At 40.4% G+C, this 15020-nt stretch overlaps 1 protein-coding gene across 1 annotated transcript in view; it reads right to left on the reverse strand.

Annotated features, from left to right (window-relative positions):
- Positions 1–3119: 3119 nt before the first annotated feature.
- Mcm6 (minichromosome maintenance complex component 6) overlaps positions 3120–15020 on the reverse strand; it is a 32376-nt gene continuing 20475 nt past the window's right edge. The window contains exons 11-17 of the mRNA XM_041648516.1: positions 13113–13268; positions 10805–10933; positions 9503–9664; positions 7690–7825; positions 6179–6334; positions 4953–5092; positions 3120–3563 (exon numbers count right to left, since the gene is read on the reverse strand). Of these exons, the coding sequence (XP_041504450.1) occupies positions 3447–3563; positions 4953–5092; positions 6179–6334; positions 7690–7825; positions 9503–9664; positions 10805–10933; positions 13113–13268 (996 nt within the window). The 3' untranslated portion in view covers positions 3120–3446. The remainder of the gene's footprint in view (positions 3564–4952; positions 5093–6178; positions 6335–7689; positions 7826–9502; positions 9665–10804; positions 10934–13112; positions 13269–15020) is intronic.

Consider the following 15020-nt stretch of genomic DNA (forward strand, 5'->3'; position numbering starts at 1 on the left):
AAAAATGAACCCCTCTCTCTGAAAACAGGAACACAGTCCAGCGGTGGTGGCCTTTAACTACAGCACTGGGTAGGCAGTGGTAGGAGAAAGAGGGGGGGAAACACAATAGGAATGGTGATGCCTATCTTTAACTCAGTACTCAGAAGGCTGAAGTAAGTGGAATTGTGAGTTTTAGGCCAGTCAGAGCTTGTTAGACCACCTAGAAAAACCAAAGTTCAGACAAACAAATCGGGATAGGAGTGGAAAGACAGCTCAGTGATTTTAAGAGCACCTGTTGCTTTAGCAAAGGACCCAGATTTGCTTTCCAGCACCCAAGTGGTGAGCTACCAGGAAATCTGAAGCCTTCCTCTGACCACAGGCACCAGAGAAGCATGGAGCATATACATACATGCAAGTAAAACACTCACACACATAAATAAATCTTGTAAAAGTGGGAAGCAACCCTTCTCTATATACATGTGTACATGTTATTATGTGCATGTGTTTTTGTGTGGAGGGTTGGGGAAAACCTTGGTCAGGCATCACAGATGAGATCAGTTGGGACTCTCCCATGTTCGTCCTGGGGATCAAAACCACGTCCTCAGGCTTGTACAAGTGTTTTATCTGCTGGTCTAGCAGGTCCCCTTTTTATATTCAAGCTGGGTCGTTCACTGGGTTGGGAGTTATCTAGTAGGCTGCCTGGCAACATCAGCATCTGCAACTCTTCTTCCCCAGAGCAGAGATTACAAGTATACAATACCACATCCAAGTTTATTTTATTTACTTTCCATACTTAGTTCCTTGTTGTTTGAGGGTGAAGAGGTAAGTATTTTAACGACTGAGCTACCTCAAAAGCCAATATAAAAACTATGAAGTTTTCAAACCAGGTAGTGGTGGCACATACCTTGAATCCCAGCACTTGAGAGGTAGAGGCAGGCGGATCTTGAGGCCAGCCTGGTTTACATAACGAATTCCAGGACAGCCAGGACTACATAAACCCTGTCTTGAAAAATAAACTATCAAGTTTTCATGACTACCTTAAAATATGATGAAGAGTTTTCAAGTTCTCTAAAGGTACATGTGAAGTCAGGTGTGGTGGTACATTCCTTTAATCCTACTACTGGGGAGACAGAGGCACTGAGTTCCAGGCCAGGAAGAACTACATAGTAATACCGTCATTAAACACACACACAACACACAGAACTCCTTAGTGAGACTGTCTTTACACACATACAAACCACAAGAAGTCTACTTAAGTATTTTTCTTTCTTTTTTGAGAGAGGAATTCACTGTGTAGCACTGGCTGTCCTTTGAATTCAGAGATCTGCCTGCCTGTGCCTCCTAAATGCTGGGATTAAAGGCGTGTGACAGCTCTGGCCAGCTTTATTTACACATTTCTCTAGTTTGTAGAATTCAATTACTACTGTACATATGTGCAGCAGCATAACATGGAAGTCAGGGACAACTTTGTAGAGGGGCTTGCTTTTCACCGTTGTTTCGAGGGATTGAATAGGTTGCATGGCAAGTGTCTTTAGTTGCTAAGCTATCTCAACATTTTTTAATTTTTATTTAAAACTAAAATTTAGCCAGGCAATAGTGGCCTATGTCTTTAATTCTAGCACTTGGTAGGCAGAGGCAAGCTGATCAAAGCCAGCCTAATCTAGAATAAGGTTCCAGGACAGACAGGGTTACAGAGTAAGCCTGACTCATCGTGTAGATCCATGTTTTGTCTGTAAACATGTGCATTACTAGTCCTGTTCCTTGAGTGCCATCAGGCCCCAGGGACCCTGCCTGTTTCTACCTCTCCAACAAAGGAATTATATCCCCAGATATTTTGCATGGGTGCTGTACTGGCTAGTTTTATGTCAACTTCATACAAGCTCAAGTCAGCAGATAGGAAGCCTCAACTGAGAAAATGTTTCCATTAGATAAGGCTGCAGGAAAGCATTTTCTTTTTAATAATTCACAGGAAAGGGCCTAGTTCATTGTGGGTGATGCCACCCTGGGCTGGTACTCCTAGGTTCTAAGGCTAAATAAGCCGTGGGAAGTAAGCTAGTTATCCATGGCCTTTGCCTCCTGATTCCTGCCCTTTTAGAGTTCCTGCCCTAAAAACTTTTGATGAACAGTGCTGGAGAGGTATAAGTCAAATAAACCCTTTTCTCCCCTACTTGCTTTCTGGTCATAGTGTTTCATCACAGCAACAGTAACTGTGAGACAGGCCTTTAAAACACTTCACTAATAATGGGGCTTTCTCCCTAGTCCTTTTCAACTCTGTAGCTAGTTATGGATGGTCTGGAACTCTCTATTACCAACTAACCCTTTGAGATAAATTCTAGTCTATGATTTGTCTGTCTTAGCTACCTAGGAGCTGGGACTACAGACACGCTAAACACATCTGCCGGCTCAAGTTACTTAGACCTCTCATATAACAGAAAAGGTTGCTCTCTAGCTGGGTGGTAGTGCCATGACTCAGTCCTAGCACTCAGAAGGCAGAGGCAGGTGGATTTACAGGAGTTCAAGGCCAGCCCTATCTCAAAAAAACAAAACAAAACAACCCCCCCCCCAAAAAAAATAACAACAACAACCCTGTCTCTGTTGGCAAACAAATGAAATCAATCCTGATGACCGGAGTACAATCTAGGAAATCTCACGTGCCAGGAAAGATTTACTATCTACAATTTCTCTTGGGATTTGTACAAAGATGCCACAGCATGCATACCCCCACCAAACAAATAAATTTAATTTAAGAAATAGTCTATTTCTTCTAAAAAAAAAAAAAAAGAAATTATTACCAAAAAAATTACCCTTACCTTAGGACAGAGAAATAAATCAGTACTGAGTAAATGGTAACAGTCTTTATACCAAAAGCCAGATGTAATGGCACACCTACAATCCCAGCACTCAAGTTAAAGCAAGAGGATCAAGCATTCAAGATTAGTAACAGGCTACTTGGGACCCCATACACCTGCCACTCAAAAAAGCAAAATAAACACCCCCCCCCCCACCAAAGAAACACCCCAAACCAACACTGAAATTAACTTCAGAAACTCACTTCCAAGGCCTCTCTACCACAAGAAACTTACTCATGGAAAGGGAGGCAATAATCAAGAGCACAAATGAATCCAACAAACAACTGCAGAACAAGTTATTTTATTTTCATGAATAAAAGCAGTAGTTGGAAACAGAAGAAGGCAATTTCCAGATATGTATATGACAAAAGCAGCAGGCTTTCCTAAACATGAAGACAAAGGTATTACAGAAAGAACATGATTGGGTTCTGACTTCAATAGGACAAGAAGCACAAAGTGCGGAAGCCTGTCCCAGTAGGAGGCTCACAGGGTCATGAATTCAGCTCTCACTCCTCAAAATCACTCCAGAAACAGTCTCTCCTGAGTGTCACCAGGCTCTGGTGCAGAGGTAGGGCACCACAAGTCCTTGTGTCTGGCTATACAGTTACCTTCAATATTTCAATCTTCAAGCAAGTAGTTAGGGTTGACTACCAAGTAGGGGTCTTCCTCAAAGCTCTCGCTTTCTTCCATGGAGCCTTTCAGTCCAGCCTGGGTAAGCTCAATCAGAACGTGATCCTGTGGAACAGTTTGTCTTCAGTCCAAATCTTCTAAATGTCCGCTACTTACATTCTCTTGTTTCCTGTCCGAAAGCCCTTGGACCAGAACCACCCCTTAAAATCATACCAGTGTTCTCAGCTCCATTCTTACAGGATGCTGGCCTTTACTTAGAACTGCTAGAAAAAACTAAGACATTCAGCAGGTACTGTGATTTTAATAAGATATCCTTCACATTTTATTAAATGCTTGTTGATGTAACTTCAAAAAAGGAAACTGCTTGAATTTTAAGATTATACAATTGTATAAAATTCTCTAATATCTAAATGTGTTTTAGCCTCATTTACTGTTACCAGTTAATTTTTAATTTCTGCTGATAAGCCCTTTTCATTCACTCCCCTCCCACTTTCTGAGACAATCTACACAGCCAGACTGGCCCGAAACTTACAATTTTCCTGCCCTTAGTCACTTGAGAGCTGGGATTTTAAGTGTGTGTGTCATCAGCAAGATTCTACTCCTCTTTTTCCTTTTTCTTTTTTTTAAACCAATTTATTCTGAAGAGTTCTTGGGCACCTGATGTGGGTGCCGCAAATCAAACCCGGGTGCTCAGGGAGCACATTGCATGCTCATCACCACTGAACCATCTCTCCAGCTCTTATTTATATTTATGAGATATCATACACAGGGCCTCTCACAGGCTAGATTGATTCTATTTCTAACTAGACTAACAATGGGTCAAAGATGCTATGGTAGTATACACCTTGTAATACCACCACTCAGGTGGCTAAGGCACACAGACCTAGAATTCTAGGCTAGCTAGGCTTCACAGCCATGGAGACATGATCTCCAAGTAAACAAACAACAAAATATCTAAACATAATTTACCTGGAAATTTTCTCTCTGATCAAGTAAAAATAAATGTAGAACATGTTATCTGCCCTCTTCTTTCCCAGCCCCTAAACAATCTTTGCCAAATAAAATGGAACAACTTCAAACAAGACTGTTTACTGGATTGAGGAAGATGAAACAACAGGTGATGCTAGAGGACTAGCTGAGAACTTACCAGACAGCAGTGTGTGAATGGAGGTTACAGGGTGAAAACAAAGGTAACTACAGCACCACACAGGGGCTATAGATACAGCATAGACCTAAGGCTGACCAGCACATACAAACCCAGAAATCAATGCCAGTATAGTTAAAGACACCACAAATAAGATTCAAAGCTACTTGTTCAGCTTTTACCTAAATCCTGCTTATTTTAGGAAAAGATGTACGTTCCTTGTTGTTAATTCTCCTTAACCACAAAACCCCAATGATTCAAAATACACAAACTCATCAAAAAGCCTACAAAGCAACCTGCTGATATAGAGACCCCTCCCTTACCCTGGAGCCCAGGCAGTGGATACATACGTAGTGTGTTAGACGATGAACAACCTTCTCTATGATCCTCTTTTTATTTATGAGCTCCTCTTCAGAGTCTATTTCTGACTCGATTTCCTTCAGGTACCAATTAACAAGCTCACTCCTCTTTAATGCTGACTCGTCCTCCTCTACAGCAAAAACACATTATTTAAAAGAACTGATATTTAACAAACTGCATTGCCAATTCATGGTGCATGCATGCGCACAAACACACACATGCAACAATAACAACAAAACAAACAAAAAAAACTTAGCTTTGATTATAGAAACTGCAAAATAAGGTGCAAGAGTTATGGCTTTGGTTTAGAACATGTGCTTAACAAGCACCAAAAACTGGGTTCAATCCTTAGTACCACACACATACAAAAGATATAAAATCAGGTATAACTGTAAGCTCCTCTTCAGAGTACTTCATTTTCTTTGTTCTTTTGAGATGGGGGTCTTCTCAATATATAGCCTTGGCTGGCTTGGAGCCCACTATGTAGACCAGGTTTTAAACCTGTCTCTGAGTCCTAGGACTAAAAGTGTAGGCTGTCACACCCAGCCAGAATCTACTTCCGATTCAATTTCTTTCGAGTATTAGGTGAAACCAGCTGTGAAAGTTTCCAGCACAGATTAGATTTTTGCATGATGAAAGAAGCCTAAAAGCTACCAGAGTTATCCTTGGAACTGTTCAGTCCCAAGTACACACATTGGGCAGCTCACAACCTACTCTAACTCTTGCTCTGAGGGATCCAAATGCCCTTTTGATTTCCATGGGCACCCATACACAAAAAGAATCAACTATAACTCTAACAGATGATTGTTTTCCTTCTGCCCACAGCTAACTGGAGAATGGTGAAACTCATAATCACAACAATCAGTTAAGGGTAAGAACTGGGCCAGTGTTCCAGCAACCGGTACTGATGGGCAGAGGAGGATTTTATTACATTTGTGGTAGCTATATAGATTTCTTGAGTTCAACTTGTTTGTAATGGAGAGACCATTTGTTGGGAAGAAAACAACTATTGTAATTTCACCTGCAAAAATGTTATGTTCTTTATATGATCAGATCTAAAGATTCTGCTTCAATATCATAAACACACGAACAGGAATGGTCTATAAGTCAACATAAATGACCATCTCTTCTGATAGAATACAATGCTTAACATCAGAAGTGGCAGAAATAGCATGTCAGAATGACAGCAAGTACACAGTAGAGAGCACATACTCACCTTCTTCCATTTTCCTGAGGTGGAGCACAATGAGGTTAGAGATTCGGCAGTACTCAGCAAAGCCCAGCCTCAGGGAGGGCTTGGAAACAGGTTCCTGATTGGCATCTTCACTGGGACCGTTGATCCCATTCACAGGGGCTGGGCTGTCAGCATGACCTAAGGAAAGAAGTAACCACCTGATTGTCTTTGTGCCTTTAACATGCCCTCATCTAGCATTCAGGCACAAACTCCTTAAGCTTAACATGAACTTCAGAAAACAATCATTTAATAAATAAATTTGGAACAAGTTAATATCCTATTAGTGAAGACAACTCACTTGGGAGGAATATTAGGGATGGAGGTCAGATACTTTATTGATATTTGATTGGCAGCAAGGCATGGTTGTGCACAGTTTTAAACCCAGCACTTAGGGGGCAGAGACAGGCGGATCTTTGTTGAGTTTGCGGCCAACCTGGTCTACAGGGCTAGTTTGAGGACAGGCTCCAAAGCCAGAAAAAAAAAGGGGGGGCTGAACCAGACAGAAGCTATAAATTTAATATAGTTTAGGCTACTTACCTAATGACATTTCCCCCCTGCATCCACTAGTCAATTTGAGGTGTTATGAACAAAAGCAATCTATTATTCACCTGTCTCAATGTGATTGAGAAGTTTAATTCTCCTTTTAATTATCATTGTGCATATGGCCACTTGTGAGCATGCCATAGTATGTCTGTGGAAATCAGAAGATAACTGTGGATTTAGTCCTCTTTTACATGGGTGCAGGATAATGTTTTCTTTCAGTCTTTCAAGTACATATATTTTGTATAACTACTTAACTGTGCTTCAGGGTTTTTTTTAATATTTATTTATTTATTTATTATGTATACAGCATTCCTTCCATGTATGCCTGCAAGCCAGAAGAGGGCACCAGACCTCATTACAGATGGTTGTGAGCCATCATATGGTTGCTGGGAATTGAACTCAGGATCTTTGGAAGAGCAGGAAATGCTCTTACCCTCTGAGCCATCTCTCCAGCCCCCTTGTGCTTCAGTTTATAGTTAATTTAAAATCCATGTGCCTTCCCCTTCTGAATACATCTACTTCACAGCCATCGACCAGTACATTGGTGCTATGGTGGTTTGAAAGAAAATGGCCCCCAATGGGAGAGGCACTATTAGGAGGTGTGGCCTTGTTAGAGAAGTATATCACTGTGGGGGTGGGCTTTGAGTCTCTTTTGCTCAACCTTCCCTCAATGTAACAGTCAGCCGACTTCCTGTTGCCTGCAAGATGTAGGACTGTCAGCCACTAGCACCATGTCTGCCTGCATACTATCATGTTCCTGTTCCCCATCATGATAATGAACTAAACCTCTGAAACTATAAGTGAGCCACCCCAATTAAATGTTTTCTTTATAAGAGTTACCATGGTTATTATGTCTCTTCACAGCAATGAAATCCCAAATTAAGACAGGTACCATGACATCCTGCAAGATCAGTTTCTATCTACAGACTAGTGATAAGCAAGCTCCTCACCATTGATGCCATCTGGGCCTTCATCCGTCTCCATCTGGATCTCTTCCTCTTGATCTAGGTTGACATCAGGCGTTTCTACACGGATGATTGATTTATTCAGTAACCGAAAAGCTTCCTTCACATGTTTAGGCTGGACCTAACCCAGTAATGAGACAATTTAGCCATGTAAAAGGATATTTTATGCCAAACAGCTAAGAATATTGTGCTCCTCCCCATGTACACTATTAACTCACCAAAATGGCTGAAATGACCGACAACATCATATATTGACCAAAACAAAGACTAACTCACCCACTGCAGTCATATACGAATTTGCTGTGGGACAATGGTTTTACCCTGTAAAGATTTGTTTCTTGTACTTGTTTAATAAAATGCCGATTGGCCAGTAGTCAGGCAGAAGTATAAGTGTGACGACCAGGCAGGAAGTAGAGGCAGGGCAATGAGAATTCTGGGAGAGGAAAGCTCAGTCTTCAGCCTTCACCCAGAGGCAGAACAAGCAAGATGTGACTGCCTCACTGAAAAAGTTACCAAGCCACGTGGCTAACACAGACAAGAATTATGGGCTAATATAAATTATAAGAGTTAATAAGAAGCCTGAGCTAATAGGCCAAACAGTTTATAATTAATGTAGACCTCTGTGTGATTCTTTGGAACTGAAAGCTGCAGGAACAGGAGGGACAGAAACCTTGGTCAACACAAATTAATACAATTGTTTAGCAGACTCTTTCAATAAAGGCACCTGGCTTTTAATTGCAAAAGCAGTATGTGTACTTTCTTCCCATTTTATGTGCATACTTTTCTTTGTGGTCTGCAGAGGCCAGAAGAAAGTATTGGATCCCTTGGGAATGGAGTCATAGACAATTGCAAGCCATTATGTGGGTGCTGCAAATAGAACCAGTGTTCTCTTACCTGAGCCCAGCAGTATGCACTTCATGCATTCTTAACCATTTCCCCAGCTCCACTTTCTTTCATTTTTTTCTTTAAGTCTTTTGAGACAGAATTCTCTGTGTAGTCCTGGCTCTTCTAGAACTCAAGAGATTTGCCTCCACCCCGCCCCCCATTACTTCACAGTACTGAGAACTAAATCCAGGGCTCAACACAAGCACTCTATCACTCAGTTACATGCACAAACCTTGTTTCACTGATTTGAGAACAACATCCTATGGAGCTCAAGAGGACCTCAAACTTGAATCGGAGCCAAGGATGACCCTACCCATCCCTTTCAAAAACAAAATTTGAATTCTAACTGAACTTTGTATATAGAAGTACACAAAAGCCTTTGTTTGAAGAAGAGATGTATGGCTTCCAATATCCTCTTCCTCATACTCTAATATTTGCTTATGAATCTAGGGCTCAAAGAACAATTTAAAACCCATGGAGCTAAGGGTATAGATCAGTGCCAAATGTGTTTAGCTCTAAACTAAACACATGTACAAGGCTCTAAACTTAATCCCAAGCACACACAAAAATCAATAGCCAAACCCAACACACACTGATTACACCATCCTTAAGGAAAAAGGCTCCTTCTGAGACAGGAGACACAGCCACATTTGTATTCCCAGCCAAAGGCCAAGAACACTTGCTTGAGATATGCTTCTCTGGATAAATGATTACTTACCTCTATCTGTACTCCACAACTACTGATTAGAATAGATTATCTGTTACTAACAGTCTATCTACTTCATAACTGCAAGACAGCAATCTTTCCACTGGGAGAATAGTACCAACTGGTTCTGAAGGTTCCATAACAAAGGTAAAAACATGCCCACAAGCCAGCTCATGCATTCCTCTGTTATCAGAGGGACTGTGGTACCTCGTCACAGCAGTGCATCCGGGCCATTGATTCTGAGAGGCGGATCATACTCTCCAGCTGTCGCACAGTGATTCTCCATGAGGACTTAGTGACCCCAGAGCCATCCCTCTGGCGAAGGCGTTTGTATTGCTCCACAATGAAGTCCTCCGACTCTTTGGATATCTGTTTCAAAACCAGTCAAGTCAGGGAGACGCTTACACTCGCTTCCCTTGATGGGCTACATTAAACTTCAGTTAAAGAGGATCCCATGTGGGAACACTCTGGGGAACTTAGAAGTTGAAACTTTAAGCTATCACAAAGACAATGAATTAGTTCAGAAACCGGTATTAAGAAGCTTGTAAATTCCATGTACTAATTTTATGAGCATAAAGACAATAGACTAGTTCAAGCAAATGACCATTTCTAAATGACATTTAACAAACGAAGCAATAGAATAAAAAGAAATGCCTTTTGCACCTCAAGTGTCAAAGCTCACTAACTGAATTAACACTCAGACTAAACTTAAGGCTCAGATCAAGAACTCATGCTGGCTTTAGGTGAAAAGACAGCATACACTGACCTAAGAGGCCCTCAGTTTTTAAGAACAAGAAATGTACAGAGGTACAAGTATGTAGTCCTGGTGAACACACATTCTTCATACAAAAGTCACTCAAAATCCTACTTAATTTTACTGTTAAACAGAGTTTAACTATGTAAGCTACAATATCTGGCCAAAATTTTTTTTAATAGTATCTAACAAGTCAAATATAAAAATTATTGAAATTAAAAATAATCTCTCAACCATTTCTGAAGAAACGAACTAGTATTCAAAACAAACAAAACACAAAACTTAAAATTTAAGGAGATTATAGTGCACTTAGCAGGTTTTAAAAGGAGGATACCAAGTTGGGAAAGAAAAGTAGTGGGTTTATGGGAGGAGTGAGGTCTGGAAGTGGGAGGTAGATTTATCAAAATATATTATATTCAAGTATGAAATTCTCAAGCAATAAGTTAAAAAAGATTTAAGGACACGAAAAAGATAAAACACATTAAGGTATATCGGCACCTTCCTATAAACTAAGCAGTAGGAATCTAAAGCAGGATTATGTTTGAAGCTTGCTTGGTCTATATAGTGGAGATCCTGCCTCAAAAGATCAAAACCAAAACCAAAACCAACCAAAGCTAAAGATAAAACAAAATAAAACCAAAACCAAGTACAGGTTCAGTTAATTTCAACTTAACTCATTTATTTAAATGGTTTTAACATACACACACATGCATGCATGAACGCACAGCTTATGCAGGTACAGCAGGGCAGATTACCTTGGGCTTAAACTGTCGGGCAAAGAGAAGATACCTTCTGATATCATCAAGGGAATAAACTCTGTCAATCGATTCTTCAATCCTTGAATGCAAGTCTACTATACGCCTAGCGATAGCATAATCTGTCACCTAATTTCAAACAAGAAGATAACTTCTATTAATCCTAGTTAGTGGTGACTCCAAAGTACCCCATAGGTAATTTATAGCTACAAATGATTTCTCATCTGGGCATGTAGTCAATGCCTATAATCCCAGTACTTGGGAAGCAGAAGCAGGAATAGCAGCAGTTCAATGAAGTTAACATTAACTACATAAGATGTTCAAGGTCAGTATAAACTACCTTGAAACAGACAAAATTAACCTCTATGCTAGTGAAAAAAGTTATTAATAGGTACCAACATTCTGAGCAGTTTTATTTCATTTTTTAAGATTTATTTATTCTATGTGCATGAGTATTTTGCCTGCAAATATGCCTGTGCACTATGTTCATGTCTGATGTGCACTGGGGTGAAAAGAGGGCACTGGATCTCCTGAAATGAGTTATAGATGTTTGTGAGCCATCATGTGGATACTGAGAATTGTATCTGGGTCTTTGCAATAACAAAGTCTCTTAACTGTTGAGCCATCTCTACAGCCCCACAAGCAAAGGCCTCACAACAGAATTTTTTAATTAAAAAAATAAATACATTTTATGCTCGGTATGGTGGCGTATGTCTTTAATCCCAGCACTGGGAAGGCAGAATCTCTTTGATCTTGAGGCCATCCTGGCCTGCATAGCAAGTTCCAAACCAGCCAGAATTTTGGTGAGACCTGTCTCAAAAAAAAAAAAAAAAACCAACAACAATAAAATTTATTTTCTGTGTATGGTGTTTTGCCTCTGTGCAAGTGTTTGCACCATGTACATGCTTGGTGCCCACAATGGCCAAAAAAGGGCTTCAGATACCATGGAACTGGAGTTACAGGTGGTTGTGAGCCACCACATGGGTGTTAAGAAATGAACCTGGTCCTCTGCAAAAGCAGTAAGTGCTCTTAACCACTAAACCATCTCTCTAGAGATATTTCACTTAAAAAATATATCTGGAAGGAATGGGCTACCTTTAATAACCATATTTGCTATGAAAACAGAAAAAAGAACTAGTGGGGAGGAAGGGAACCCGCCACAACAAACAGGCAGATCTCTTGTGAGTTTGTGGCCAACCTGGTCTACAGAGCTAGTTCCAGGACAGGCTCCAGAGCTAGAAAACAAAACAAAACAACAAAAAACAGGTGGTAGTGAGTAAGCAATTAGAGCAAAGTTACTGTCGGTGAATGGAGATGACACAAAGCCTGAGGTCGCACACCTTTGATCCCAGTCTTTGGGAGGCAGAGGCAGGTGATTCTCTGTGATTTTTCAGCCTAGTCTACAGAGTTACAGGATAGCTGGGGCCACATAGAGACCCTGTCTTGTCTCAAAATACAAACAAACAAAACTCAAACACTAATGAAATCTAGTAGCATATGCTAACTTAAAAATTGATTTTAAGGGGCTGGAGAGATGATTCGGTGGCTCAGAGCACTGGTTGTTCTTCCAGGACTTGGGTTCAATTCCAACACCAAATGAGACAACTCATACTTACCTGTCTGTCGGTCCAGTTCCAGGGCCTCTGACACCCTCACACAGACATCCATGCCGGCAAATACCAATGCACATAAAATAGAGTATAAAATAACAATAGCAGAGCTTTACAGGGAACTCATTACATGACAGTTTCCTCAGGAATGTGTAGAAGCAAACCTCATAAAAACCCCATAAAGAAGATATTAATTTTATTTTATATAGAAGCAAACTGAGTCCCAGAAGAGTTAAATAATCTGTCCAAGGACTTAGTAAGTAGTGGAGACAGGACTGGTCAGTCTGGCTTCAGGGTCCTCTCAGTCATTACATTATTATCCAGGAGTTAACTGTGGTCATGTACTTGTTAAGGGGAAGAGGAGAAATCCAAGTCCTCCCCCAAACATTCACAACAGCAAGGCAGTTTTATTTAGATAATGTTTCAAGTCAGGTTGGAAGCAGGGTTTTGCACTGTTACTAATAAGAGGAACTCCCTGCTCAGCAAATGAGTACAGCCCGCAAAGATGGCCACAGTGGGTTACAGAGTTCAGGGCCAGCATGAGTCACACTAAACTTTGTGAGGTGGTGGAGAGGGTGGGCTGTTTGTGTGTTATCACACACAAATAACTCTGGCCAGAAGTAGTACAACTGAGGGGCACCAAAGGTCATAAAACTGAACACAAATGGAAAACATGAACAGATTAAGTGGTTGGTTACCTCATTGCATTCATCCACCAAGATAAAGAAGAGATCAAAGCGGGACATGATAGGTGCCGACAGACTGATGTTCTGTTTCAGTGATTTTGATCTGTCATAGTGTCCGCTGACAGGGTTTGCTGCAGCTAAAATGGATGTCCTGGCATTCAGAGTTGCCTGAATGAGAAAAAACCATGAGACTAAAGAACAAACACAAACAGGCCAATATAGATACAAGGAAAAGTTGTGTCTCATGCAATTAACAAAACAGAAGTAAAATGATGCAGTAGGCTTTCTCGGACCACCAGCCCCCAAATCATGACATGGAGACTTATTATTTGTTATGAATGCTTGGCCTTAGTTTAGGCTTGTTCCACTAGCTCTTATACCTTATTTTAACCTGTTTCTCTTCATCTACATTTTGCTTCCGGGCTTTTTACTTTTCTTTCACTCTATAAGTCCTACTTTCCTGCTTTCTCCATGTCTGTCTGGTAGTTGCATGGCTGGTTGGTCCCTGGCATCTCCCTTGAGTCTATATTCCTTTTCATACTTATTCTCTCTGCTTCCCATCCCGGCCTACCCCTCTACTGTCTAACTACTGCAGCTTTTTATTAAACCAATCAGGTGCCTTAGGCAGTCATGCAACACACCTTCACACAGTTAAATATTCTGCAGCATACACAAATGTAACACATCTTTACATAGTTATACAAATGTAGCATAAACAAATATAACACTTTATATAATTAAACAAATATTCCATTCTGCAACAAAAAGCAGAAGGCTTTTTCAACTACTGAATCATCAAAACTCAAGTATGATAACAGCACAATAAGCTCTTCTATATTGGTGATGTAATCTCTTATGAGTCCCTTAGCCAGCACTCTGCTAGGAATATACCTTTTAACTAGATACAGTAGGTACTCAGTTTACTACAATAACTGTATCTTGTGACACACAAGACTAAAAATGAAGCCAGGCAGTTGTGGCAGAGCAGATCTTGGGAGGCAGAGGCAGGCGGATCTCTGTGAGATCAAGGCGAGTCTGGTCTACAAGAGCTAGTTCCAGGACTGGCTCTAAAGCTAGGGAAACCCTGTCTCGAAAAATCAAAAAGACTGAAAACAACCCATGCAGGTTCAATGTCATGGGCTAGTAAGTCACAACTGACCTAGTAGGACTATAGAACTATAGGAAGATTGACAATAAAATTATTAAGTAAAAGGAGGAAAGAACTGTATGCATATGCTTATTTGTATGTGAAGTATTCCCACAATACATACCTAATATCCATTGTACTGGGAGTTGAAGGTGAAGATTTCTCTTAAATTTATACACCAGTAAATACTTTAAAATTTTTTAACAAATATATTGCTTTCTTTCAAATTTATATATTTACAAATTCACAGTATACAGATTTTTTTTTAATTATGTGTATGCATGTCTGTCTCTGTTTAAGTGCATGTGCATGCAAATCCTGTAGGAGCCAGAAGACGGCTCTGGAATCCCTAGAGCTAAACTGTTCACTGTGAGTTCTGGGAACTGAACTTGGGTTCTCTGCGAGAACAGAACAAGCTCTTAATTGCTGAGCCATCTGTCTGTCCACCAAACCTAATTTTAATAAGCTAAGATTCTCTCTAATGTTGGTCATAATATAATTCTTTCCATTTAAATTATTTGTTATCTTTGAGTATTTTGTGGTACTGGGACCAATAGCTGTTTTTGTTTTAACAAGCATGTTTATTAAAGAATGTGGGTTTTATTTATGAAAATTTTGCCAAACACAGTTAACAAGACAGCACAGCAGGTAAAAGCCCCTTCCACGAAAGCCTAGTGACATGAGTGTGACCCCCAGAAACCCTTGTGAAAATGAGAGGAAAAAACAAAATGCACAAAGCTGTCTTTTGTCACATGCACTCCTCCCCCAATAAA

The sequence above is a fragment of the Microtus oregoni genome, unplaced genomic scaffold (assembly GCF_018167655.1).
Source record: "Microtus oregoni isolate MIOR12 unplaced genomic scaffold, Mior012 000003F_ref0000135, whole genome shotgun sequence".
NCBI lineage: Eukaryota > Metazoa > Chordata > Mammalia > Rodentia > Cricetidae > Microtus > Microtus oregoni.